At 42.8% G+C, this 26,635-nt stretch overlaps 1 protein-coding gene across 1 annotated transcript; it reads right to left on the bottom strand.

The window, feature by feature from the left end:
* Positions 1 to 1,724: 1,724 nt before the first annotated feature.
* LOC310863763 (RNA polymerase-associated protein LEO1-like) lies at positions 1,725 to 26,635 on the bottom strand (the record flags this gene model as incomplete). The annotated part of the gene is made up of 3 exons (XM_083772258.1): positions 1,725 to 3,046; positions 23,422 to 23,534; positions 26,616 to 26,635. 3 exons carry the CDS (start codon positions 26,633 to 26,635, stop codon positions 1,725 to 1,727), a joined length of 1,455 nt encoding a protein of 484 aa, XP_083628384.1.

The following is a 26,635-nucleotide window of genomic DNA, read 5'->3' as shown; positions in this document are numbered from 1 at the left end:
CTAAAGCTCTCTACTGTCTGTCTGGGTACGACTGCTGCTCTGAGTCCTAAAGCTCTCTGCTGTCTGTCTGGGTACGACTGCTGCTCTGAGTCCTAAAGCTCTCTGCTGTCTGTCTGGGTACGACTGCTGCTCTGAGTCCTAAAGCTCTCTGCTGTCTGTCTGGGTACGACTGCTGCTCTGAGTCCTAAAGCTCTCTGCTGTCAGTCTGGGTACGACTGCTGCTCTGAGTCCTAAAGCTCTCTGCTGTCAGTCTGGGTACGACTGCTGCTCCGAGTCCTAGAGCTCTCTGCCGTCTGTCTGGGTACGACTGCTGCTCTGAGTCCTAAAGCTCTCTGCTGTCAGTCTGGGTACGACTGCTGCTCCGAGTCCTAGAGCTCTCTGCCGTCTGTCTGGGTACGACTGCTGCTCTGAGTCCTAAAGCTCTCTGCTGTCAGTCTGGGTACGACTGCTGCTCCGAGTCCTAGAGCTCTCTGCCGTCTGTCTGGGTACGACTGCTGCTCCGAGTCCTAAAGCTCTCTGCTGTCTGTCTGGGTACGACTGCTGCTCCGAGTCCTAGAGCTCTCTCTCTGCTATTCTAAATCCTTTAGAGCCATTATTGACCTTATACCAACCTTGAAACGTCAGCAAGAATGGTGGTCTCTTATTGGCTGTTGGAGGACGGACGCACGCACACGCACACACACGTACTTGAGCGTTCTTGTGCACAAGTAGGCCACATGGCGTATTTTTACACCATTTACAGTATATACAACCTTGAAACATACATTAGTTATGTCACCAAGAATGGTGGCCCCCTATTGGCAGTACACCGACATACATACCTACCCAGCCGATCCCTTATTGGCCGGTGGAGTACACCGACATACATACAGTACATACCCAGCCGGTCGCAGTACTTATATCAAATATTAATACAAACATACATTGACCACTTCAGACCTATTATACACTTTGTACAAGCTCACAAGTTGATTCGTGAGCTTGTAAAGCTGGGCTTTTTATACATTTGGAATGGGACATTCTGCAAAATGAGTACTTTTGCTTTCAGTACTTTTTAACATGAATACGTCTGGTATTCAAAAGTATGTACTCAAGTACATACTTTTGAATACCAGACTTTTATTTAGTATTTCTACATTGTAGTATTGGTAGGCTAGATACTTAAGCCATTTTGGGCGGGAACCCCTTTTGGTGTTAGCTATTGAAAAATAGCAGATCTACAAGCTCATAGCGCGCCACCGAGTGGCGCACTACAAGCTTGTAGGTCTGCTATTTTTGAAAAATCGAAGAACCACTGACATGGAAACATAGCTTTTTCAGAAAACTGTCAGGACTGTCAAGTACAAAATGTGAGTTTCTTCAACCACTGCAGACAACAGAAGCTGTGGCCTAGGAACGGCGATTAGTGCTGATGTTGGGATCTCCATATATGGGCATGTCACGTAAAACAGAACAATGTTGATTTGGGCTGACGTTGGGTATATATATGACCATATATGGGCAGAATCTGCTCGCCCTCACGCCTGCTACAGATAGACACAACTTCAACTTCAACTTCAACAAGTAGGCAAGCCAAAAAACAAAATATTGTGCAGCATGTCAAGTTCCAGAATCCAACGTTGGACAGGTTATTGCATGGTTGAAATGGGCTTTGTCTCTCTCCCCACCCCTCTCTCTTTCTCTATCTCAGATGAGTGCTGAACTGTGTAGTAAGAAATATGGAATTATTCATCATCCACTTCATCTTCCTCTTCTTCATCGCTGATGACAGATTTCTTTGCCCTCTTAGTCGCCGCCGCCCCACCATCACCCCCAGCTTTTCTCTTGCCCTCCTCCTCCTCCTCGTCAAATGTCTTGGCCTTCATCAGCCTCTGGGCCTTGTCGTCATCGGAGCCTTCGTCGCTGTCGGACGAGTAGATCCTCGCTCGCTCCGCCCTAAGGCCTTCTCCTTTGTATTTGCTCTTGATGGCGGCGAGGCTGACGGCCTGCTCTCCGTCATCCTCCTCGTCGTAGCGGTCGGGCTCCAGGTAGCTGCTGCTCAGCCTCCTGTGGTGCTGCTTCATCCTCATCCTCCTCTGCTGGGACTCCCTGCGGAGGGAGGCGCGCAGGCGCTCGTCCTCTTTCTTTATCATCTCGTGGCGCTGGGACTCGGGGTCCCGTCCCGGGGGAAGCATCCTGACCTTCTGCGCTTTGGAGTAACGGTCAGCGAGAGACGGCTTCCTGTGGGCGGCGTTGTCTGTGGAGTGCGGCTTGAACGTCAGTTTGGTTTTGAACACGGCAAGTCCCTGCAGAAAGGTACCGTGTCTGATGAACAGATGGTTATGTGTGCCCTGCGGGGAAACTTTGCAAACGTCAAACACCTCATTTCCGAGGTGGAGTGACATGCTGCCGTCAGACCATTTGACGATGCGCGCGTTGCTCTCGCGCGTCTCGTTCCCCTGCTCATCTCTCTTTGCTCTCCAGCGAATGGTATTCTCCACCTTTAGCTTGAGCTTGGCCTGTCCATCTTCATCCAGCTCATCCTCAAACTCAGCCTCATAGTACTGAGAATCAAAGGCCTTGGGCTGCACAAACAGGGAACTAGGCAAAGTGGAAAAGTAGATATCAGATCCGAGGTCAGTGCTGACTTTGGGTATCTCCAGCTCAATGATTACGGGCTCAGGGACGAACTGCTCCTCGTCGGGTTGTTCCGCCTCCGTGCCATCCGTTGCATCATCCAGGGGCTGTCCTGGATTGGAAGGCTCCTCGGCATCACTGTCTGAAGAGAGTTCTCCAAATAGGTCGTCTACCGCCGCCTTCCTACTTTTCCTGCCTCCGACATCACTATCACTGCCCTTTGGAGACTCTGATATCCCGTTCCTTGGACTCTCATTGTCCGATGAGTTGTCCTCACCCTCTGACTTCTTGGTACTTCCTCCCCACCTCTCATCATCAGACTGGCTCTCGCTGCTGGAACCTTCTTCGTCAGAGTAGGGGGTGTCTGGCCCTGTCTGGGGAGTCACCGCCTCGCTGTGCATACTTCTGTCTGAATGGTCACTCTCCTGCTCTGAGTGCAAGGGCCGGAATCGCGTTGTTCATGGTCGTAATCGCACATTTCTCCCAATTTGTCCATGTCTGCCAGACATGGCAGACATGGACAAAGTTCCAGTTCCTGACATCACAGCCCTAGTGGATTATGTCCAAATATGGACATGCTTGATGTCACTGTGTGTAGCGATACTAATATCACTGTGTGGATATTAGTCTAGTGCCTCTCAAGATATTTTTTCCCCCAATGTCCTGCCCCACATTTATACTATACATACTGGGCCCTGGTTGGTATAGCCTGGTTCCAGACAAATCTGGTTGGCTTGTCACTACTTCGGCCGTGAAGTCCTCCCACAACTGATAGGGGCCAGACCAGAGCTTGCCACAGATAGACACAACTTCAACTTCACAAAGCAGGGCCAGACTAGCCTGGGTAGGGCCAGACCTAATCTGATTGCAAATGCAGATGATGTGCTATGATGTCATAGCACATCAAATCGCCGCCGTTAGGCAACGGCTTCTGTTGTGTGTGACTGAACAGAGAATGATCAGCAAGGGAGAGAGAGAGAGGCAGAGAGAGATGGACGGACTGGAGCAAAAACATCCACTCCATCCTGGCGGAGATAATAAGCACACTGACTCCACCAGGGGAGGGCACTTGTTTCACTCAAGTCTCAACTGAATAAAGAATGTTTACATGCAAACAAGGCAGGCCTTGAGGCATGAGGCATGACCATGAGAGCTTCCAGGCGACTAGGTGAGTGCCGACAGCCGCATGAGGCTGTCGGCACGCCAACAGGCACGCCGTCCGAGTTGGTATGCCATAGGGGATGCTGTGGGCACTGGTGGCGTGTTCCTCTCCTCTGTGTTCATCAGTGCCCATACCCGAGGCAGGGTTGGCGAAAGGGCCTTTCTGTGTTTGCATGTTCTCCCCGTATCCCCTAGGGTTGGTACCCTCACAAAAAAACCTGCAGTAATCCTGGTCCCCCTTACAGCCTCACCCCATACTCCCGCAGCTCCTCCCACAGAACCTCCCGAGGGATCCCATTATATTCCTTCTCCAATTCCAGTATAGATCTGGTCAATTGTTCCACGGCCAGGACGGAATCCACATTTCTCCTCTTGAATCTGAGGTTCGACTATGGACTATTGGATGGTTCCCCGCTTTCCCATCCTGAGATGTTTTGTATTTGAAATATTTAGTGATAAATACTGTGCATGATGATGTACATGACAGACTGGTGATATGAAATCCGAAATCCACATGGGACCCATGCTGTATGATCATCACATTGTGATGAAAGAATTAAGTTAACCAAGTCCCCACTCTGACTGAGTTTGAACTGATTGACTTTAAAGTGAGATGACCTCAGCTTTGCTGACAACAGTGTGACATTAAGTTCTCATTACCCTCTCAGATGGAAGCACAATGTTTATCTTCGTGTTATTACCCTCAATTGGCTCTGAAGATATTTCCAGGATGCCATGACCCTTTGAGAGACGGGGGAAATGGAGAGGGAGAGACAATTGTGTGTGATCGGGTTGTGTGGAACACACAGCTCACCCATCAGTCATGCATTTCCAACAGCTGGCATTTGCTGACATTTTGTGGCTGGCATAAAAAAAAACACAACGATCTAGAGGGGTTGGTGTCATAAAACAGCAGAGGCAGTCTGTGTTAAGTGTTTATGAATGGTCAGAGTTATAGCATCAATGTCCTCCCGTTTATCGCCACTGCCTGCAATGCTGTAATTCAAAGTCGTAAAGGTTCGGACGAGCCGGCCACAAGAAAGAAAAAAGAAAACGCCCACCACAACACTTTACAATTACAATATTGTAATGATGCCTGTGGTATGACTAACCCATTCTGACCTGAGATCAGATTCTAAAAATGTCAGTCGCTCTTCGATTTTTCAAAAATAGCAGACCTACAAGCTCGTATCGCGCCACTCAGTGGCGCGATATGAGCTTGTAGATCTGCTATTTTTAAATAGCTAAAGCATAACATGATGCCGACACCAAAATGGGTGCCCGTTCAGAATGGGCTAAAGCAACACTATGAATCTACTGGGCACTTTATAGGTTGAAATTAAAATGATGTATGGTTTAACATGGCATTCAGACCGAGTAGCCGTGAGTTTTCACATTGCATTCAGTAAAAGTAATTTACTTCATTTTTTCATGTTTACATATATACAAAACAGTTTATAAAAATGTTCAGCTACGGACTTAGGAGCTGGACGTTCCGATTTCAGATGAGGTGTGGGGCCTTTCTAGTATTCAGAACGGCTCTATCAACTCTAGATATATACAGTAGATTGATTCAATTTAGAGTATTGCACAGGTTGCATCACTCTAAATCTAAACTTAGTAAAATGTACCCAACAGTCTCCCCTATATGTGTGATATAGATGTGGTATTGCAGAGGGTTCTCTGTCACATAATTTCTGGCGTCTGGTATTAAATAACCAATTTCTGGGTAAATACATTTAATTGGTTCTCCAGACAACTGGGAAAGGATTCCAGACAGATTGCTGTTTCGCAATATTTGGTTGTTCTGATGAGACAAGGGGCCCTTCCTTCCCACCAAAAACAGATCCTTAAAGGGTAAGACTACTTTTTTTGAGGTTTGGGTTGTGTAGTTACTTTGCCATGATGCAACTCCAAATGTGGACAAGAAATAAAAAAATACTGCTCCAGTGATTAGAAATTGATAATTCAAAATATGCTCCTCATTGACTTACATTGTAGCTAAAACAGCTCTCAAAGTCACTCTTTTAGTACGTAAACAAACACAAACAAAGTTGATTCAGACAATATAGAGCATCACCAAAACTCATGTGGTTTTATTTTTTCATAGAATTGTTAGATTCCTGTTGATTTTACTATTTGAAGATCTGGATCCGGATCCACGGATCCAGTCCGGGTTTTCTTCTCAATAAAATGGACAAATCAACAGGAAGATAACATATTTATGAAAAAATAAAACCACATGAGTTTTGGTGATGCTCTATATTGTCTGAATCAACATTGTTTGTGTTTGTTTACGTACTAAAAGAGTGACTTTGAGAGCTGTTTTAGCTACAATGTAAGTCAATGAGGAGCATATTTTGAATTATCAATTTCTAATCACTGGAGCAGTTATTTTTTATTTCTTGTCCACATTTGGAGTTGCATCATGGCAAAGTAACTACACAACCCAAACCTCAAAAAAAAGTGGTCTTACCCTTTAAGGCAGGTATGGTTGCTGCAAAAAAATGTATACTGATGATAAAATGGAAGTCTCCAACCTCTCCATGTTTCAAGAGATGGCTCAACGAGATGCTCTCCATTGCTAAGCTGGAACAAATTAGTTATGGCCAGAATGCACAAGCTAAGTTCCCAAAAATGTGGATGCCATTCATTGCAGTACTTGGCAATAGTTGAGAATATGTTCTGTATATCTGGCTGCTATGGTGCAACCGTGCATCTTTCACTATTGAACTTCCCCTGCTCTCTGAAGGTCATCAGTCCCACCCATTATGTTTTTTGTGTGCGTGCATGTGTCTCTTGTATAGTATGTAGTGTTAAGTTTACTTTTCTGTCATTTGATGTCTTGTACTGTTGTGTTGTGTCTTGTATTTGACTGTATTTCACTTGTATTTGAAAAATCCAAATAAAATATGTAAAAAAATAAATGTTCAACAACGTACATAATTCCAAATTGCAGAAACTATACATCACAGAAATGACTCGATTGTAACCGGAAACTATGCTACCGAGACATTTTAGATCCATCTTTGCTTTCTGTGTCCCATTCCCTAACCATCTCAGTCCCATTCCCTAACCATCTCATCTCTCCTTTCATCTCATCATGCCTCTACCATGCATGCAGCACAGCTTCTCCTGCTGCGTCGTCTACCTGTTCCTAGAGGTCATTCCCATGGTGAACAGGTGGACAGAAACCAATCAGCCAAGTCAGCATTTCCCAGTATCCTAGGGAGCAGGAAGCATTCATGAGCCAAATGGCTCTGGTGACCTGCCCACCGTACACATTTGATTCCTGTGGCTTCATGAGCTGTAAAGGCCTCAGTGCGCCTGTCCTGAAAGCTCACCTCTTCAGATTACATCTCTCTTCAGACTCCATCTTAGCCAATAGCACTTGCCGTAGCACTAGCCTCGACACCTTACAGGCTTACTATTTCTGTGGAGTATGCGGAAGTGCCGTTTACATGTCACCCTGCCTTTAAAACTAGTGGGGGCACACGACAGCGGGCACACGACATTCACGGAGAAACAACAACACGGAACAACAACAACAAAACATGGCCAAGCACGTTAAAAAACACGGTCAGTGGCCAAAGATAAATCGATGTCTGCCTTCGTTCAAAATGTACGGTTTGTGTGCATCTCACTCAGATCCCACTGCCACATATACGCGTGTCATGCTCTCTAGACGTGAGCGTGCCAAGGGCACGCAAGCTTCTAGTATTATACGCCAGCACTCAGGTCAGTGTGTAAAATATTTTAAGAGGCATATATCTATGTTTAGACCAACATCAAACTCTATTCAAAGAGGTCTTGTGGAAAATGTTGAATAAGTTTGACCTTCTTTACTGGAATTCATTTGCATATAGCTTATTGGTTAAACAAATTTGTATGCCAAATAAATTGGTCTTTTGTCGTCGAGATGAGATATGGTGCTTGTGTAAATAATATTCAACAGGAATAGTCAGGCGTCAGCCCTGGGGTCGCAAATTAATGTGGTAAAATATGGAATTGGGTACAATACAGGATAATGCTACATGGTCAGAGAAACAGAGGCGAATCCGATTCCTATTAACCCATTCTGAACGGGCACCCATTTTGGTGTTGGCATCATATTATGCTTTAGCTATTGAAAAATAGCAGATCTACAAGCTCATATCGCGCCACCGAGTGGCGCGATACGAGCTTGTAGGTCTGCTATTTTTGAAAAATCGAAGAGCGACTGACATTTTTTTAATCTGATCTCAGGTCAAAATGGGTTCATCAGACCCAGTGTGTGTCCGGCGGAAACCTCGTATGAATCTGATCTCAGGTCAGAATGTGTTAAGTGTCATTTACAACCATCTCCTCTCTGTGAGACTCTTAACATTGCCTCACGGCTGCAGACGCAGACCCATTTCAAACTCAGCACAAATGTTGGAGGAGGATTTTGATTGGATGTGACTTGAAAGAACTGCAACACAGACCTTGAGCAATCATAAATCTGAAATTGGCCTCTGAAAATGACCTCTGATTAGCTCGGTTCACTCTGTACACCGTACAATGCTACGGCCCCTCTGCAGTGTGAGAGCACTGATTGGATTTCTTGTGGATGACTCTCCACCTTGCAGCCGTTTTTATTAGATTCTTTCACCAATACTCATGGAAGGATGTTAGATGTGTGCTCAGAATAGAGACCTGTGTGTGTGATGGCTACACCTTTGGCAGCGGTAATCATTGTACGGTGGATGAGCAAATATAAAGGGGAGAAAGACTTTTACATTCCGTCATATGGCGGTGTTGCGCGCACTGAGATTAGCATTCCTATACAAGCTCAACGCGGCGCATCCGAAACATGCTGTGAGTAGTATGAATCAGGCGTAAGACTCGAGTGAGAGGGAGTATCATCAGTCCTGAATATGTGACAGTTCATGTTATGGTATGTTATTTGGCTGATCTTAAATTATAATTGGCTGTTATGGCTTAAGAATTCACAGTTTAGGCATTTAGCAGACGCTCAATCCAGAGCGATTTACAGTAAGCAAGACCAATACATGGTAATACATCAAATACATAACCAATAGTCATCAATAATCATACTGTAAGTAAGAACCTAATGAAACTACACTATAGAGTGCTATGTCTACATAAAATGCTATCTAAATTACATAAATTGAGCCTGTAAGGTCGTCAAGGCTAGGGCATAATGATTTGAATACATTGAAAATGAGGGCTTGCCCTCAACTGTATTTCGGAGTATAAATAAAGGTGATGATGATGAAGTGCTAGGGGCTAAGATAGAGTCTGAAGAGGTGAGTTACAGAATTGTTATCTAATAAGCACAGATCATAAGTGATATACGGTATGCACCAAAATGGACATAGGGACTTAAATGAAAATGGATGTGTATTTCAGCACTTATATTACTATGCGAGCAATATGTGACAGCTTATTACAATTTACAATTTAGGCACTTAGCAGACGCTCTTAATCCAGAGCGATTTACATTAAGCAAGAACAAAAAGCATGGGAATACATCACATAAAAGCATTTATCATGAAACATGCGTAAGCTAAGGAAGTAACAGTGGAATATCTATATAATGAAACTATACATACACTATACATATAAACTATACATATTTACTACTATGCTATACATATGTATTATGGCGTGCTATGACTATATACAATGCAATTATAGTTCTGTCTACATAACATGCTATAAGTCTGTGTCAAATGCTATCTAAGTCTACAGAAATGCTATCTAAGGGGGTAGGGTAAGTGCTATGGGCCATGATGGTGTCTGAAAAGGTGGGTTTTCAGGCTACGGCGGAATATTGGGAGTGATGCTGTGACATCTTGTCATCTTGTGACAAACAAATTGCATTTTGCGCATCAATTTAACAATCCCAATGATTGTGAACAATTTGACAAAAATACAGGCTGTCCTAAGAATGAGTGAAAGTTTATGATGGTATAGAACTCAAAACTACAGTACAGTATTTGGCTGGGTGTTATAGGCAGAGTCATGGCCAATTTGAGATGTTAGATGGACAAGGTAATAACAAGCTATAATCTACCAAGAACATGCTAAAAAATATATATATGGGAGAAGAATGCATTCAATGTAATCAACATTTTGTTCCAAATTGCTCAAATTCTTAGGGTTAGATGCATTCCTAGGAATATACGTCAAAAGCCATTAGAAGTAATGGAGGGACATATTGAAGATCTTCAATATGAATCTAATTAAATCATTTATTTTTCCATCTAGAACAGGGATTCTCAACGTTTCTGGCTGGGGACCAGTTGCAAAAAAAAAAATGAATTTGTGGACCCTCCAAAATAATTTCCGGACCCGAGAGGGGTCGCGACCACCAGGTTGAGATCCCCTGATCTAGAACATGAAGTCAGCCTATAAGTGTCCAGACTATAATGTGAGTTTATTCAGAGAGTGGGCTTGTGAAATAATAATTTTAATTTTCAATGGGTTTCATGAGGCATTCAGTATTAAAGGACAGTAAATCCGTATGAACCTTGACCTACAATTATTATCTCCTCCATATATCATGAAGTGTGTGTGTGTGTGTGTGTGTGTGTGTGTGTGTGTGTGTGTGTGTGTGTGTGTGTGTGTGTGTGTGTGTGTGTGTGTGTGTGTGTGTGTGTGTGTGTGTGTGTGTGTGTGTGCGCGCTTGTGTTTGTGTGTGTACACAGTAGCCTACATGCACACAGTATGTGTTAGAATGTGCGTGCGTGTCTGCAAATATACAGGCCAATCAGTACCATATTCTTGTACACACTGACAGCTGCCCGCAAGGACCTAGATTCTTCATTCTTCAGATCGGTTAACGACAACATGTCATCTTTTGAAATTATATTTGTGGAGTAATCGTCCCTCCAGGCTAAGGTATGCACCCCATGATGCCGGCACTATCCAACCAAAACTAATACTGTATACCATAATACGATACTGTGAGGTCCTGAAATCACACACACACATCATGTCCAGTCGAGCATACTGCATTTGAAAATGACATGTTCTAGCAGGCTATGGGGTGATTTGATACAAGACGTCCCAACTGAATTCAGCATTCAAAATGCAGTTTGCACAGAGCACTGAATGACAGAAATCTTTTCAGAATGATGCCTCAACGTCATGATGTGATGACAACACAACATGATGCCATGATGTGTGTGCTGTGCGTGTCGATTCCAAATAAATATACATGTTCTGATGCGTGCTAGCCGCAATTTGCAACACCAGATTTATCTTAATAATGGGTTGTTATACAATATAGAGCGCCGAGGGACCTATCCCTGGTCCAGTGCATCAGCAAGTCTCTGACGCACTGGACCAGGGCTACGAGGGACCCAGAGAATAATTCCCTGTTCAACAAAAAAAAAGCGGATAATTCAAGCTTGCCCTACAGCTGCAATGTTGGTGAGATTAACGTTGTTTAATACATCGTTTAATCAACGGGCTGTCAATGGAGGGTATTGCAACTCTAGATTTAACACACTATAAAAAAATCTAGTGTTGCAAATTGCGGCTATATGCGTGCTTGCGTGTCGAGTCCAAATAAATGTTCTGATGAATATACCATATACCATATATATATACCATATATAACACTGATAATGCATACAGGGGAACTAAGCACACCTGAGGCCAGACATCATATTCTGTCACAGAGGAAAATAAACACATCTCTGATAACCGTCACACTGGTCTATCAACCAAGCCATGCCGTGACATGTGCTTTTTCAAAAAGTGTCGCCGGGGCTGTTTCTGCTTGCCGTCAGGCAGAGGCGGAAGGACAGCTGATGACCTGCATGCCGCGGCATATGGAGAGAGCACAAATAAACTGCGGCGCATCAACCCCCTCTGCCGTATCAACCTCATCTGATCAGCGGGTTCACCAGGGATTGCATCCTGGGCCTTGTCTAATAAATGAATCATTTCCTCTCATCTGTCTTTCAAGACGTGCCAGGATCCATGGACCGCCGACAGGAGGGCCGTGAGATATATGAGGGAGAAGATGTGATGGGAGGGAAAGGCGCACATATTGTACCGTTTATAGGCCCCATGCCGCAGCTGTCAACTTATTTTAAAAAAAAAGACGCTTCTGGTGGAGACGTGAGTGGAGGGCGAGTTGGAAGAGGGGGCAAAGTTGTGTTGCATGATTGATTTGAATAATGAAAAGATTGTTGAGTCCAGAAATATATTTTCAAACATGTTTTCAACATGTTAAGACTCGACAACTAACAAGATATCTTGCTTTCTATGTTCCTGTCTCTCTTGAACACTCCCTTTCTGTGCCACTTTCTCTTCTTCTTCTTTCCCCATGCACTACCTCTCATTTCAATTCACGAGTAGGTTTTTAGTTATGATTGGGACCTTTTTCCTTAAAAAGGCTGAATCATTTTTGCTGAAGAACATGACATAATTATCTCCGCCAGAAGCTAGTTCTGCCCTCTGTCTGTCTGTTCGTCCCCAGCTCATTTAGCACGACTGTGCACACTGTCAGCAGGCGAAGGACATCACAGCTCAAATACTTTTCAAATCGGGCAATGACAACTAAATCATGTATTAAATCATTTCATAATAATAGAGCAGTTTATGGAACAGAACTATTGCCCTCTGCCACTCATGCACAATCACGCCACTCGGTGGCGCGATATGAGCTTGTAGATCTGCTATTTTTCAATAGCTAAAGCGTAACATGATGCCAACACCAAAATGGGTGCCCGGTCAGAATGGGATAAAAAGGAAATGCATTGCTCAAAAAGGGAAAAGGTATATTCCTCACCCAACCTTCAAGTCAGGAGGCCACAGGAGGTTCCGCTTTGTGCAAAAGCTCTGGAGGGATACAGAGATAAAACCTCAGAAATGTTCCTTGACCAAACTTTTCTTCTTCAGATTTCAACATTTTCGGACCAACTGTCTCTGTGGTTTATCAATTTCTGATTAAGGTTTAGTGTTGGCCTAAAATAGAGTATCTTTCACAAACTACCAACAAACACTCTTTTTGATACCTAAGATGGAACCCCCATGCAGCAGCCTCACTTCCTGTACATTTATAGATGTTCCTGGTACCTCACTTCCTGGAACTATTGATAACTTGCATTTTCCCCACAGCTCCCCCTATGATCAAACCTTGTCAACAGAAGAGGAATGACCACCATAGTTTAACTACTCAAAACAAAACATCTTTTCCGTACACTACATTTCAGAGTTAAATATTCAACCCCTTTGAGTGGTGCAACCACTCCTACAACCAGCTTGCAATGTCCTCGTACTTGTTTGTGTGTGTGTCTGTCCTCGTACTTGTTTGTGTGTGTGTCTGTCTGTGTGAGCATGAGTATGTGACTTAATAATAGCAGTAGGGGGCGCCAGAAACAGTGAGAGGGGTAGTGACTCTAATGAGAGAGAGTGAGAGAGAGAGAGAGAGAGAGAGAGAGGGGGGGGGGGGGGGGGGGATTACACCACTCAGTTCACACGTGTGTGATTTTGACCTATATATTCTCCCAAAATGTTGTTTCATTTTCTTTCGTCCGTTTTAGGATTTTCTCTACTATGCTAATTGTGTACTCTCATGTTAGCAAATGTATTAGGTCTATATGAATACCTATGAATAGCTATGAATGTAAACAATTCTTGTGCTTTTTCTGGTTTTATCCTCATAGCAGATTTCGTATTAACCTGTACTTTCGTTGAACTGTACCCATTCTACAAACTGTGAAATCAAAATTTCAATCAATCAATCAATCAATTCCTGTATTTTTTTTAATATGCGGAAATACTGTAGCTACATTTGTATTTCACACAGTGAGTGATCACAATGCGCTGTTTGATCATATGCCCCATTTCTGTAATTAACACCGGATTATTCGTCTTAGTCACAGGATTTCAAGCTTTTGATTTCCTGTAGCCTATCTTGAATGAGACCTCATTGGTATTCCTCACTTAAATAATGATCATCCCCTGATGCGGCTTTTCTACCACAATGGCTTTCTTGAGTCAGCTAATCCTCTTTTTACGTCTCGGATGTGCCAAAGGCCCATCAGAGGTTAACCACTTGAACCCAACGCCCAATATTCTGTGGGGAACATTTACCAGAAATAGACAATCTACAAGCTTACAACGCGACGCAACACTTTTATGAGCTTGTAGATCGCCTATTTCCGGGAGATTTGGTGTAGAAGTCAGACAGCAGCAGCAGACAATTGCAATTCAGTTCCGTTTTAAGTCATTTCGCCAATGACTGCCATAAATTGGTTTATCATAAAATAGTTTTGCAGGGATTAACTGAAAATGCACATTAAATTATGAATAATGGGAATTATATTACATTTAAATGAGACAGTCATGGCCCAGTGACGTTACAAGATTTTTGTATGGGAGGGATATTACAAATCACTTTTCTCTGCATCATTATTGCGCCAGCTGTTTGTCATTTCACAACGGCCTACTCCCTCTGTAATAAATAAGAACTAATTTGTTCATCCTAATCAGGAGTTCTCAAATGACGTTGTAGGACATCAGCGTTGGGGAAAAGTCTAAAACAGAAAAACATTGGAAGTTGGTTAACTGGCAGGTCTCCACCTGCAAAATAATAGAATGGAACTCCTAATTTCTCCGTGCTACAGCTGCAGCAGGCTGCAAGCCGCGCCAAAACAGGTCCAGGGGCAGTGGGGAAAAGAAATTGAAAGCAGCAAGTAGCTACAGTCAATGACCTTTGCAGCTTTCTAGCATGATAAATGTCAAAGGTTCTCTGTTTTTAATTTGTCAGACTTTCCGGAGACGCCTGACCTATGCCTACTTTCACCCACAGTTTTCCCATCACAGCAGTCACTGAAGCGGCACCTCGGAACCTATTACTACCCCCTCCCACTGCTGAGGCTTGTGCTGTCAAAGCTGCAAATTAGGCCATTTGCAACCTTTCATAATGCACTGTAGCAGAGAACAGCATGGGTTGGCATTTTTTTCTTTTGGGTATAGGGGCAACACTGACCGACATATAAAACATTGCAAACACGACACATTACAGACGGACCTGGGTACATGCGTTCATATTTGGCAGGTGTCATTTTGATGTGCTGGTGCAATTCGTAAAGCCTGAATGACTTTGTCGTACAATATGGTGTTGCATGGCAAAAAATAGCAGAGCTACATGTTCACATGTTTGTAGATCTGGTACTTTTCTGTGCATCATACTGTCATTAATCGTACGACAAAGCATAAATGAAGCATAACTAGGCCGATGCCCTTTGGGAACGTATGCCCTTTTGATTTGGAATACCCTCACATGTAGCACAGGCCGGCCGGCCGACAGACAGAGTCTGAGAAGTGTCTGAGTCAGGTCGAGCCCAGCGCAGGGATACTCCAGTTCTCACACAGAGGTCATTGAGGTCAGGCCTTTTTTTTTTTTTACAAATCTATTTTTTTTTGCAGACAATAAAACAACAGTTTGACAAGCGGTAGATTGTCAAACAAACAAATGAAAGCAAGCACCAAAAACAAAACACGCAAAAGAATATCAGAGAGCATAAGGCCAATCTGACGAGACCCCAGTAGCACTAGCATGTGAGTCCATTTGAAGGTTGGGCTTTCTTCTGAACCCCAGAAACTTGGCTCGCCCTCTCCTGCACTTTACGCCATTTCATATCTGGAAACAGAGAAGATCTAGCAAGTTCCCCTGACAGTCGTCATAATTGTTTAGCATGTTTATCAAGTGAGCCAGCCTTGTGGCGTTATATATCCACTACACGTTTGGGACGCCAAACCCACCCCCCTGTTTGGACTGGAAATAAATAATGTTTCTGGGGGTGTTAAGTCTGAACCACTTCCTAAACTATTTTGTCATTTAGTTCACTAAGTGCTTTGTTTACATGCTGCTATAGCCTATAGGTGAACGTTGGAGAAGAAGTGTTGAATTCTAGACAGGGCTACCTGCCTAATAGCATCCAACTTCATCAACACACACACACACACACACACACACACACACACACACACACACACACACACAGAAATGGGGATCGGCACGTCAGTGCAAAAACAGCTCGAAATGCAGCATCGTCTGCGTGCAACTGTATAGAGTTATGTATGTATCGTGTCCACATCTTCCACTTTGGAGCCAAGATATTTCTGCTTAACTTAAGCCCAGAGTTCGTTCTTTGCGGCTGTGATGACATTCTGGAGCTCACTCTTGCATTTCTTGTATTCGTCCTGTTAATCCATCGATGCACTTGCTGAATTATGCAGTGACCGATTCTGTGTAATAATCAACAGCATTCTCCACTGTTTCCCAGAAAACATGTCTGTAGTGTCGAAACAGTCACGCAGAACAGAGATTCAGAGACTCAGATTCATCCAGTATGATTCCAGTCATTGGTCATTATTCCTTCTTCAGTCTTTGACATCATTTACAAATGTGTCCATATCTAGACCAAGATGACAATAGCTGGGCAACCATCCAGGTGGCGCAGCTAGGGCAAGCAGACAGACCCTGTGGTTCAGCCTTCGACCATACTGTAAAATGTACGTATGTCTACCGTATATAGCATTTAACACTGAGTAGTCACATCACATCAGCATGGTGTTTAAAGATTCATGCAGACCTTAAAGAATGAGATCTTGGTTTGCTCCGAGAGCAGACATCAATGTATGATTACTGATTTCCAAAGTAGAAGCGAGAGAAGAGCAAACATCCCCTTTCAAAGAGCTCTCTCCTCACATCTCAGCGTGCTTGATCAGTGGATGACTAATCAGAAGACCCTCTGGTCCATTCCACATTAGCCTCAATCTTTCTTATTAATAGACGTCCCGCTCTTTTGCCTCTACTTACTATTGCTGTTTGATGAAAGCAACGCATATAGCAAGCTGGACATGGGCCAATCATTGCATTTTTTACTGAGGAGTGCTTTGGTGAGCTGAGTAATGATAAGACATTATTGGATGGGGAGAGAGAGAGGTCTATTCTAGCTAAAGGATACATTTTCATGTGTGCACGTCATACTGGGGCATTTATGTTACAGAGCTCTATGGTGCCACTAGAGGATAGGAGAACAGCAGTCGGTGTCATGTTCCATTACAGACTATATGGCCTCTCTTAAGTAGCAATCCTGGTCTTCCAAACAGTCTATTAATTATGAGTCAGGGAGGAAGCTCAATCTAGAGGCAAGTTCAATAGCACAGAATATGGAAAGTTTTGGTCCAATTTAAATCCAAACATGTATTCACCCGCAAGGGAAATGTGTTGTGCAGGCAGCTGGTTTATAATAAAAACACAACAATAAAAGGGATATAAAAGGTAATATGACATGACAAGACAGCAAACGTAAAAAAAAAAAGAAAACGGCGCCCACAACAAATCACCACATCATACACTATGTATGTAAGCAAACCTCAGGTTGTCAAAGTGATAGATCGGGCTCTTCGCGGCAGCATTGCCTCTAGATATTAAATGATAGTCCATGACAAGCACAAGCAGAGATGAAAAGTCTACACCTGCTCCTTCTATATGTCTTCAAGCAGTGGAGCTCTTCAGCATGCAGCGCAGCGACGCTGACCTTCAGCCAACAAACCCAGAGCATCTCGCTCCACCCTCCTGAGGCTAGACATGCTGCTGGCTTGGATGTTTTCCAAGGTCAGGCTGAAAAGGCCTGGTCCTGAGGGGAGGTGATGGGGTGATACACACAACAACCTCTAATGCTAATGAGTCCAACTTGATGGAGCAGAAGGAAGTTGTAGATTGGAGGTAAAGCAAAGGTGGAGTGGTCCTCCGTCATCCACACTTACTGTAGCTTCACGCACGCACGCACGCACGCATGCTTGTTTGTAGTGGTTTGAGTGGACATTTTTTACCATTTTCTGCTCTTTTTAAACCTAAACCTGAAAATAGTCTATCTACTGTACAAGCTCACAGGAAAATGACCACGGAAATTTCTTCTACACTTTAGGCTCTCACAAGTACAGAAATACAAGTGCACACACGCACACGCACGCACGTGTGCGTGTGCGCGTGCGCGTGCATGTGTGTGTGCGTGCGCACACACACACACACACACCGTGTTTTTTGTAATGAGAAAGATGTTTTTTGTGATGAGCTAATATTGTTTGCTGTGGTACTGCTGCCAGCTATTGTACAATGAATGAAGCCTTGTGCAAACCCTCTATAAATCCTTAATGTGCATACACCCGATACATGTGCACAGTTGAGAACATTAAAAATATATATTACTTCTGTGTAATTGTCTGTGCAAACACAGCTGTAGGCAATTATTGATCAGGATATAGATTAAAGGACAGAGTACCTGTTTTGCCATTGCCAGTCTCCTCTCGTCTACCATCCTCCTCTCTCTCTCTCTCTCTCTCTCATGCAGTTTTCCGATGCTAATGACAGGGCTTTTCACCAGGGGTTGTGATGTGCTGTCTGAGCTACCAGGTATTTGTGCTGCTGTGACTGGTCAATAAATGACACTAAGGGGAATTGCATGCGCATGGCTGGACTATAATGAAATGCATGTCTAGGAAATGAATGGGAAAGAGAGCAAGAAGGAAACCGACAATTTCCGGAGCCAAAGTGATGTGTTTGGTGTTTTGACAGGACTTATGGTGAGCCAGCATGGGGGAAGTCAACTCAAATGGTACATTCGGAGATATATGTTTGTGGAAATGGAAACGTTGGCCTATAATGGTGATGCTAAAGCAAAGCAAAGGCCACTGGGTCACCACCAAAGGCAGTAGGTGCCATTGTCTTGGCTAGCATTCAAGGTGCACAGACAATATTTCAATCCAGCTAGTAGTTTTCAAGATATCTTGTTTGGGAGTCAAATGTGTGCAAGTGGATTTTGGCCTAATGATGGCATTATGGGGAAAGACAATGAGGTCATGACTTTTCAAGATATGCTTATGGTTGTACCATTTGACATTTTATTTTCAAAATGACTGACCTGATGTTGATAGGCCTACTGATATAACTGACAATGCAACGGCTTACAGCCTGCTCTGCTCCAGCTGTGCCGTATTGTAACCCTGTAAATGAATAAACAGCAGTCCCTGCCTCATAATAATGTCACAAACAGGGAGATGGAGAAAGAGACGACCTCTGCCAGCCAGCAAATACTACAAGCGATGAGCTTGTGCATTATTCAATGCTGTGAGACTCCGAGAGTCTCAAAACATACATGATTATCTCCTCATTACTAACTTCTCCAGACTGTCACTAACTTACTTATTGTCTGTCTTCAATGTGTTTTTTTGTGAGCTATTTCTCTCTGTGTTGAATGAATCGTGGCATTTAATCCAATCTCATTTAACTCATTAGCTGTCAAGAAGTATAACTTGATCCAGTGGCAGACAGACAGACAGACAGACAGACAGACAGACATCTCAGATATGGTTATTTAAGAACCAAGAACTTTCTTTCCGTACTTCACAATGACTTGAGAACCTTTGAGTTGTTGAGCTTGCAGCTGGCCCAGTGCCACGGGGGTGCCAGAGGGGGGGCTTGCACTCAGTTGCAAAATTCTGCCCCCTCTGTTTAAGTTTTATGTACATATTGTTTTACTATAAAAATGGTGTGTGCACTCTTGCCATTTTCAACTGCCCCCTCAATTTCATCCTGGATCCGAGCCTGGCTTGTTCCTTCCCCCCATGCTGGGTTTCAAGTGGTTAACCCATTCTGGGCGGGAACCCCTTTTGGTGTTTTAACTAAGCATTATGTTATACTTTAGCTATTGAAAAATAGCAGTTCTACAAGCTCATAGCGCGCCACGAGTGGCGCGCTACGAGCTTGTAGGTCTGCTATTTTTTGAAAAGTCGTGAAAATGTGGTGCAAATCTTTGAATATATTCTTTCAGAGCGAAGGTTTTTAACTCAAATCTTTGCTTCTGGGGGGTTCCTAGAACAACATATTTTCAGATGGGGTCGGCGGCCAATTGGTTCAAGGTTCAAGGTTCAAGTTTATTTAGTGTCCCCGAAGGGCAAATTGGGTTGCAGCATAGACAGTACATTAAACAATGAATGAAACGGTACAGACAACAAACAGTTCACATAGCGGATACCAGAGTAAAAGGTGCACACAACCATTAAAGTGCAGGCGTTTAAAGTGCTATGCGATAGGTCATAAAAGTGCGTGTGCATAGACATAGGCACAAGATAATACAGTAAAAAGTAAAAGTGCTCATCATGGATTAAATGCTATAGCTACAACACAACAACGAGCTGTAAACTAAAATGAGCATGAATTCATCACCATCAAGTGGGTTGAGGTCTGATGGAGCCTTTTCAGTAAAAGAAAAGAAAGATTATAAGGCTTGGCACGTATCGACATTTAGCACCAATAACCGACAATAAATTCAGTCTTCATATCAACAAATCGACAATGAACCACTTAACCATGTGTTATACAGTACTTTGTGGTACAATGGTAGCGTAAAGATATAGCAAAATTATCAAATCTACATGCCTCACAACGCATTGCATCGTGTGTTGTATGAGCTTATATATTTAGATTTGCTATTTTCACTATTAAATTATTTAAATTAAATTATTAATCGAGGCTACTGTATAGGCTATATTATGTCGTTTTACATAATTGTGAATTTGTGATTTTTGTGAAGTCATATATCACCACACCCTAGTAGCCTATACTTGTAAGTAGTAAGTACGTTTAAATGCAATTCAGCACACCATTGAGCTACAGCATATAAGCATGTGTATGAATTTATCATATCTCCGGTGGGATGGGGTCCGACGTGGGGATTAGACATACATAAGAAGGAGCTTTTTCAGTCAAAGAAACCCCATGCTGTTACTTCATGTACAATAATAAAGAGAATGTCTTTCCCTTAAAAGGCGTTCTCATGTTTGGCCAACCCCCCTGCTGGCGTTCTCAACTCCCAGCAGGATGACATGCAAAGGTGGCTTCAATCCATGTAGTCGCAGGCCTACAGTGTTTTCACAGCAGGGTGTCTCATCTCTGCCACACACTTCATGTACACATCTTGTGAAGCTTGCGTTCAAATCTTCTACTCCATACAGTACGTCGATGCTGTAGCATAATAACAACGCAACACTGGTCAGATCTTGCAGGATGCGAGAAGGGGGGGGGGGGGTATTGTTGTATAATGATGATGACACAACTGCACAGCAACATCATGCTATTTCATCACTCCCGCAGTCTCTGGGTGGGAAAGTTCTAAGCAGGGCTTCAGTGTATGCTAGTAGCAAAGCTTTGATTTTTTTTTTACAGGATAGGTTTGCATACAGTATAGGTTTCTTTTGTAGCTGAAGAGTGACCAAGTCACCCCAAACTGCTGTAATTTCAGTGAGTCAACAGGTGGTGCTCTCTTCTTCCTGTTCCCACATGCTTGAAATGTTATGTTGGGTTCATCCATGTAAAAAAAGGAAAATGAATCTATCTTCCTCAAACTACTGAATGGTTATGATTCATGCAGTTCATTATAACCTTAGACATGACTGTGTGAGTGAGTGTGTGTGTGTGTGTGTGTGTGTGTGTGTGTGTGTGTGTGTGTGTGTGTGTGTGTGTGTGTGTGTGTGTGTGTGTGTGTGTGTGTGTGTGTGTGTGTGTGTGTGTGTACACTGCCAGTATAGCAGCAGCATTATACCCAGATGACTTATGAGTGGGCGGAGGAAAGTGACTCTACTTGTTCTGGAGAAGCTCATCGACAATCAATTTTTCATCATAGCATTTCTTTTAATCCTTACCAACTGTATTCAACTACTTCCTTCCTATGCCTGCCACTTTTGTCATCACTCTCTGCATCCAGAGAAATATGCAGTCTGCACACCTGCTGTGTGATTAATATACAATTATAGATAGGATCCAACATCAGGAAGCACGCACATCTCCAGAAATTCTACAGGTGCTGGTCAAAGATATACGTACATTGAAAAGGAAGGGATGTCCGCACACTGATACCTGACAAAGACCCACACGAGTCGAAACGTTGTACCGATAAAGACATTTCCCTGGGAGCAGTGAAACAGTCTGCGGACATCCTAATATACAATTATATATTATATATATGTCATTTTGGGCTTACATTTTGGAAGTGTGGGGGACGGGGGGTCAACATTGATTTCCCATTCTTCCTTCATTCATTTATTGTGCACACTGTCTCTTCATTCACCAATTTAGAGGGACTTGAGGTTCCTGTGGCCGTGTCTGCACATGCCCACGTTGTATAACTTTACTGCATGCCGCGTTGCTCCGGGGCACAAGCACTGTCATTAAGATGTCAATAGTGCATATAACTTTGATACAACTATGTCATTCGAGTTTTCTTAACATTTCTTAACAGTGTAGAACTGGAACATCATAGGTCTTTGTTGCCAAGGCCTCTTATTATAAAACAACTTTGGGCTTGTTATTCTGTAAAGTCGCCTGTAAATATTGGTAGTTGTGGGTTTCGTTATTTTGGGCTCGTTTCTAAAGTGTAGTTGCTTATTTGGTTTTGCTTCCAAATGTTTAATGTTTAAATCAGTGGTTCCCAAACATTTTCACGTCAAGGTAAGGACTTGTGCCAGGGACCCCATGCCATTTGTGAATTTAAAATGTTTCAAAAACATTTGAGGTTTTTACAATTGTTTTCAAGATTTCGTTTAAAATAACAGATCTATAAGCTCACAACGCATTGCATTGTGACGCCGTGTTGTGAGATTGTAGATCTGCTACTTTCAAATAGCATTATGTTTGCTCATTAGGCCTTTAATTTGCTTCTTTTGGGCTTGTTTTCGTGGACCCGGCCGCTTGTTTCTCTTGCAACACTGACTATGATGGCAGTGTAGAACTGAACTGGAGCATCATAGCCTCTGGCAGCGTAGGTTGAATTTCTACAGCTGGCGCAAGAAGTACATCCTCTATTGAGCCTTTTTGTCAAAATGTGTTTTGAGTCAATGTTGGCCTTAGGGTCATGGAGGTGGTAGAGCCAACAAACTAAACAAATGTTTAAAAAGTAGTGAAAATAGCCGATCTACAAGCTCACAACGCGGCACGATGTGTTGTGTGCTTGTAGATCGGCTATTTTTACTATTTTGGGTCCCGGCCAAACATCTAATTTATTTTTTGGGTCTCGAGCAGAAAGGTTTGGGAACCACTGGTCTAGAGTATTTAATCGAGACACATAGTGGCTCAACTCAAGTGACCCAATCAAAACAAACCTCAATGATATTCAAACCCTGCACCTACAGTGTAATTACTGTTCGCCGGCATTTCCAGGTGTTTGACCACCTGACCACATACATACATACAACTGTAGCGACCCTTTTCTGGGCATGTCAAAGTAAGCAAACATTTGGGAAAACGGCAGATCGTCAAGCTCACAATGCTTGTTGTGAGCTTTGAAATTGGCTATTTTCATCGAGTATAGAACCATGGGGGACCCCAGTCAACAAAGCTTATAGGTTTTAAGTTGTTAACTTTGATCTCCACAACAGAGAAGATCAGATAAGTGTGACCATTAGTATAATTCTTACCCAGCCTTATAGGATCCTAAACTGTATACAGCAATCAGCTGCATCACAACCAATACTATAGGATGCACTGCAGTAGTTACACCCAGACTAATTGAACCCCACCACCCCCACCCTCGCTTTATGAGACGCTGGACAAGGTGTGTATAAGTTCAATTGTACCTCCAGTATGCCAAGTGAAGGCAGTGAGTGCACTCTGCAGTCTGCAGACATGCTCCATCTTGTCGGCATTCCACTGCAGACTCAGGGAACCGCCTGCATGGAAAATTCCACCTCTGTGGATTGAGGGTGGAGATAGGGAGGACGCGGGACACAATCTCAGCTCTGCTTCATTAAAATGCAGTGGTTCTCAAACTCAAACCCACATTGAACTGAACCCATTTGACTGCAAACCTCAATATGTTTTTTCCAGATTTGTCTGATTACTTTCAAGGTTTTTGCAACATTTACAAGCTCAATACAAGCTCACAATGTTTGATTGTAATTGAGCTTGTATTGTGCTTTCTGCTTAGGCAATGTTTTCTCATGCCAATAAAGCCCTTCTGAATAGAATTGAATTGAGCTTGGCCACGGTATTCAAAAACATGTTTGAATAGCCAGAGTATGAAATAGGGTTAGACTGATTGTGTTATGTTACTGTCTCATTATGCTGGGGACCCCCCCCCCCCCCCATCTACTAATGGCAGAAAATTAAAACAACAGTGGCAATCTTTTAGGCATGGCAGCTAATTTAAGTCATTCATTTAGAAGGAGTAATGTCCTTTTAAGAGATGGGTTTTGGGAAATATCAAGTGATCAACAGCTTTTTGGATACAATCTCTTAATTTTATTCCCACTTTTATTATTATTATTATTTGCTTATTTTGTTTGTTTGTTTGTTTATTAATACAGTGTGTGTTACGCTTTCGCAATATTAAATATATTGAACCCATCACGAAACCTTGAATGGTAAAAAGTCTACTGTAGAACATTAGTATACAGGGGGTGCAGTTAAACATGACCTGTAGGCTAATATAACACTAGAGGAGTCACAATTTCAGTGGATCATTACAGTGCTTTCATTCCAAATGTGGTTAATTTGTCTGGCATTTTGCTGGAATTAGAGGTTCCTGTGTTCAAAATAAAATGGCTTCAAAACAATTTTCTGAAATAGCCTATTCCATGTTCAGTTTGGCTCTCATCATCGACATGAGCTTCTGCTCAGCACAGCTCTGTTTTAAGCACAATCATTAAAACAGATTAAAATCTCTGAGCCAATGCTTGTGTATTCACGGTATGCTGTGTGAAACAGCTTCCCTAGGGGAAGACTGTGGATTGGCTCATCAAAGGATAAATCTCTGCAAACTGACATGCCAATGAAGATCATCCCCTATCAAATATTGGCTGATTTCGACTCTCACTTATTCTGCCTCATTTTCTAAAAAGTAACTGATGAAAGATAAACTGATGGTTGGTGTGTGTCAGGTGTCTTGTAGGTTGATTTAGCTTTCAGTTCAATCAATTCTAAATACAATCACCAACATGCAGTCAATTGTCTGATGATTGAGCTTTCATTCTTCTAACTTAATTATTTGCAGGTTAGATATGACCTTTCCATAGCAGCCATTCTTCCATTTATGAATTGGAAAAGGAGTGTCAATTCCTGGATTGATTGAACGATTTTTTTTTCCTTGAAACCTTTAGAATCTTTAGAATAAAGGACATGTATTTCAGTGATTTGTCATGGAAAATCTTGCCAGCCTGAGTAAAATCGTGATTAAAATTCATAATGATTCCACCTAACCCTACCTTTGATTATTTCATTATGTCAAGAGGCCTGCAACATATTGCGTTCTAGTCGTTTAAAGTGGTTTACAGTACATACATGTATACTATACATTTAGTACAGTTCTCTCTCTTTCTGTTTCTAACACACTGTTAGAAAGGCAGCAGTGTAATCTTGAAGGTCTTTCAAGTCTAGGCACAGCAGCACATATCTTACCTGCAAGTGGTGCGGCTAGAGTCAGCCGCAACCCAACTGCCCCAGGCCTAAGAACCCCCCTCCCCCCGACTGTGTAGTCTGTCTCCATACTGCCTTGATAGGGAAGGGCCTCTAATCTGCTTTATCTCCCTTACATGAATCATAGAGATTTGCATGTAGATGTATAGGTACAGTCATCCAGTTCCACTGCTCACACATGCAGACATCCATATTCATGTCTGTCTTAATGCTTTCTATCTCATATTCTCCATTCGTATGCAGTCACTCTTGCCTTTTCTGTGGGTCTGGTAACTAGACTGTCAGAACGTCACCTAACATGCCCCCGAATGTGTATGTGTCTCTGGAGATCTCAGATCTATAGTGTCTCAGACATTTTTTCCACAGAAATACGTGCGCATCTCAAAGCAGCATGTTTGTCAAGACGGAATAACTGTTGAAATCTTCCCCTCATCATCCGAGCTCCCTGTTGTCAGGCACTGCGGCATTCCAGGCATGTTAGAACATGAGCATGCCATGTTCCGTGTCTGAGGGACTCAGTGAAACAGGGTGGATATAGATAGACCATTGGGTCACACTTGGAACTATGGATTCAGATAATCAAATGAGAGCTGTATTAATCGCGTCTCAGATGTCCTGACAGCTATTCTTGCAGCTCTAAGAAATGTGTTTAACTTTTCTACAAAGGCACCAAATGTGCACTACAAGCTATCAATGTATAAGTGAAAGTGAAACAATTATGATGAATTATGTCTGGTGTTGACATCGTGGACAGTTATGTGCTTTTTTGGTTTTACTGTACAATTATTATAGAGTTCAGTTTTCACATAAACAGGGCACAAATTACATCATGCATGGGAAACTGGCCTATGAACTAAAGGCAAACATAAAATGAGTAGCTTAAAAGGGGGGAGGGAGAGGGGGTATTATTTCTGACATTTCAATTAAATGTCATGTATTCATGTCTGAACAAAACCTCTTGCTTGCTATTTGAGCAGGCTCAAGAAGCATTCTGTTAGATTAGGATAGTCATAGCAAAGAAAATCTTAAAACTACTTATTTCTGGGTCTAGCCAGATGTCACTGTGACATCACAGAGGTGATTTATGTGAACGTTTCTTTGCCCTATATGCCTGAGCCCGTATGTATTTCTGTTACTATGTTAGTCATTCATTCATACATCAATGTCACAGACCAAAACAATACATTAATTCTCATCATGGTCATGTGATTCTGTATGCTTTAGTGATTCAAACTCTAATTCTAACGTAAAATAAATACTGTATGTTAAGTTTCGAATTAGGGAGGGGTGGGTTTTGGCCAAGAGGGCTATATTAGGGTGTAGACCGACTTGAGGGCAGTAAAGGGGAGAGGCTTACCTTAGCTGGTGCGACGCCAT

The sequence above is a fragment of the Protomyctophum parallelum genome (genome assembly GCF_964188405.1).
Source record: "Protomyctophum parallelum genome assembly, chromosome: 8".
Taxonomy (NCBI): domain Eukaryota; kingdom Metazoa; phylum Chordata; class Actinopteri; order Myctophiformes; family Myctophidae; genus Protomyctophum; species Protomyctophum parallelum.
This window is presented reverse-complemented; position numbering and strand designations above follow the sequence as displayed.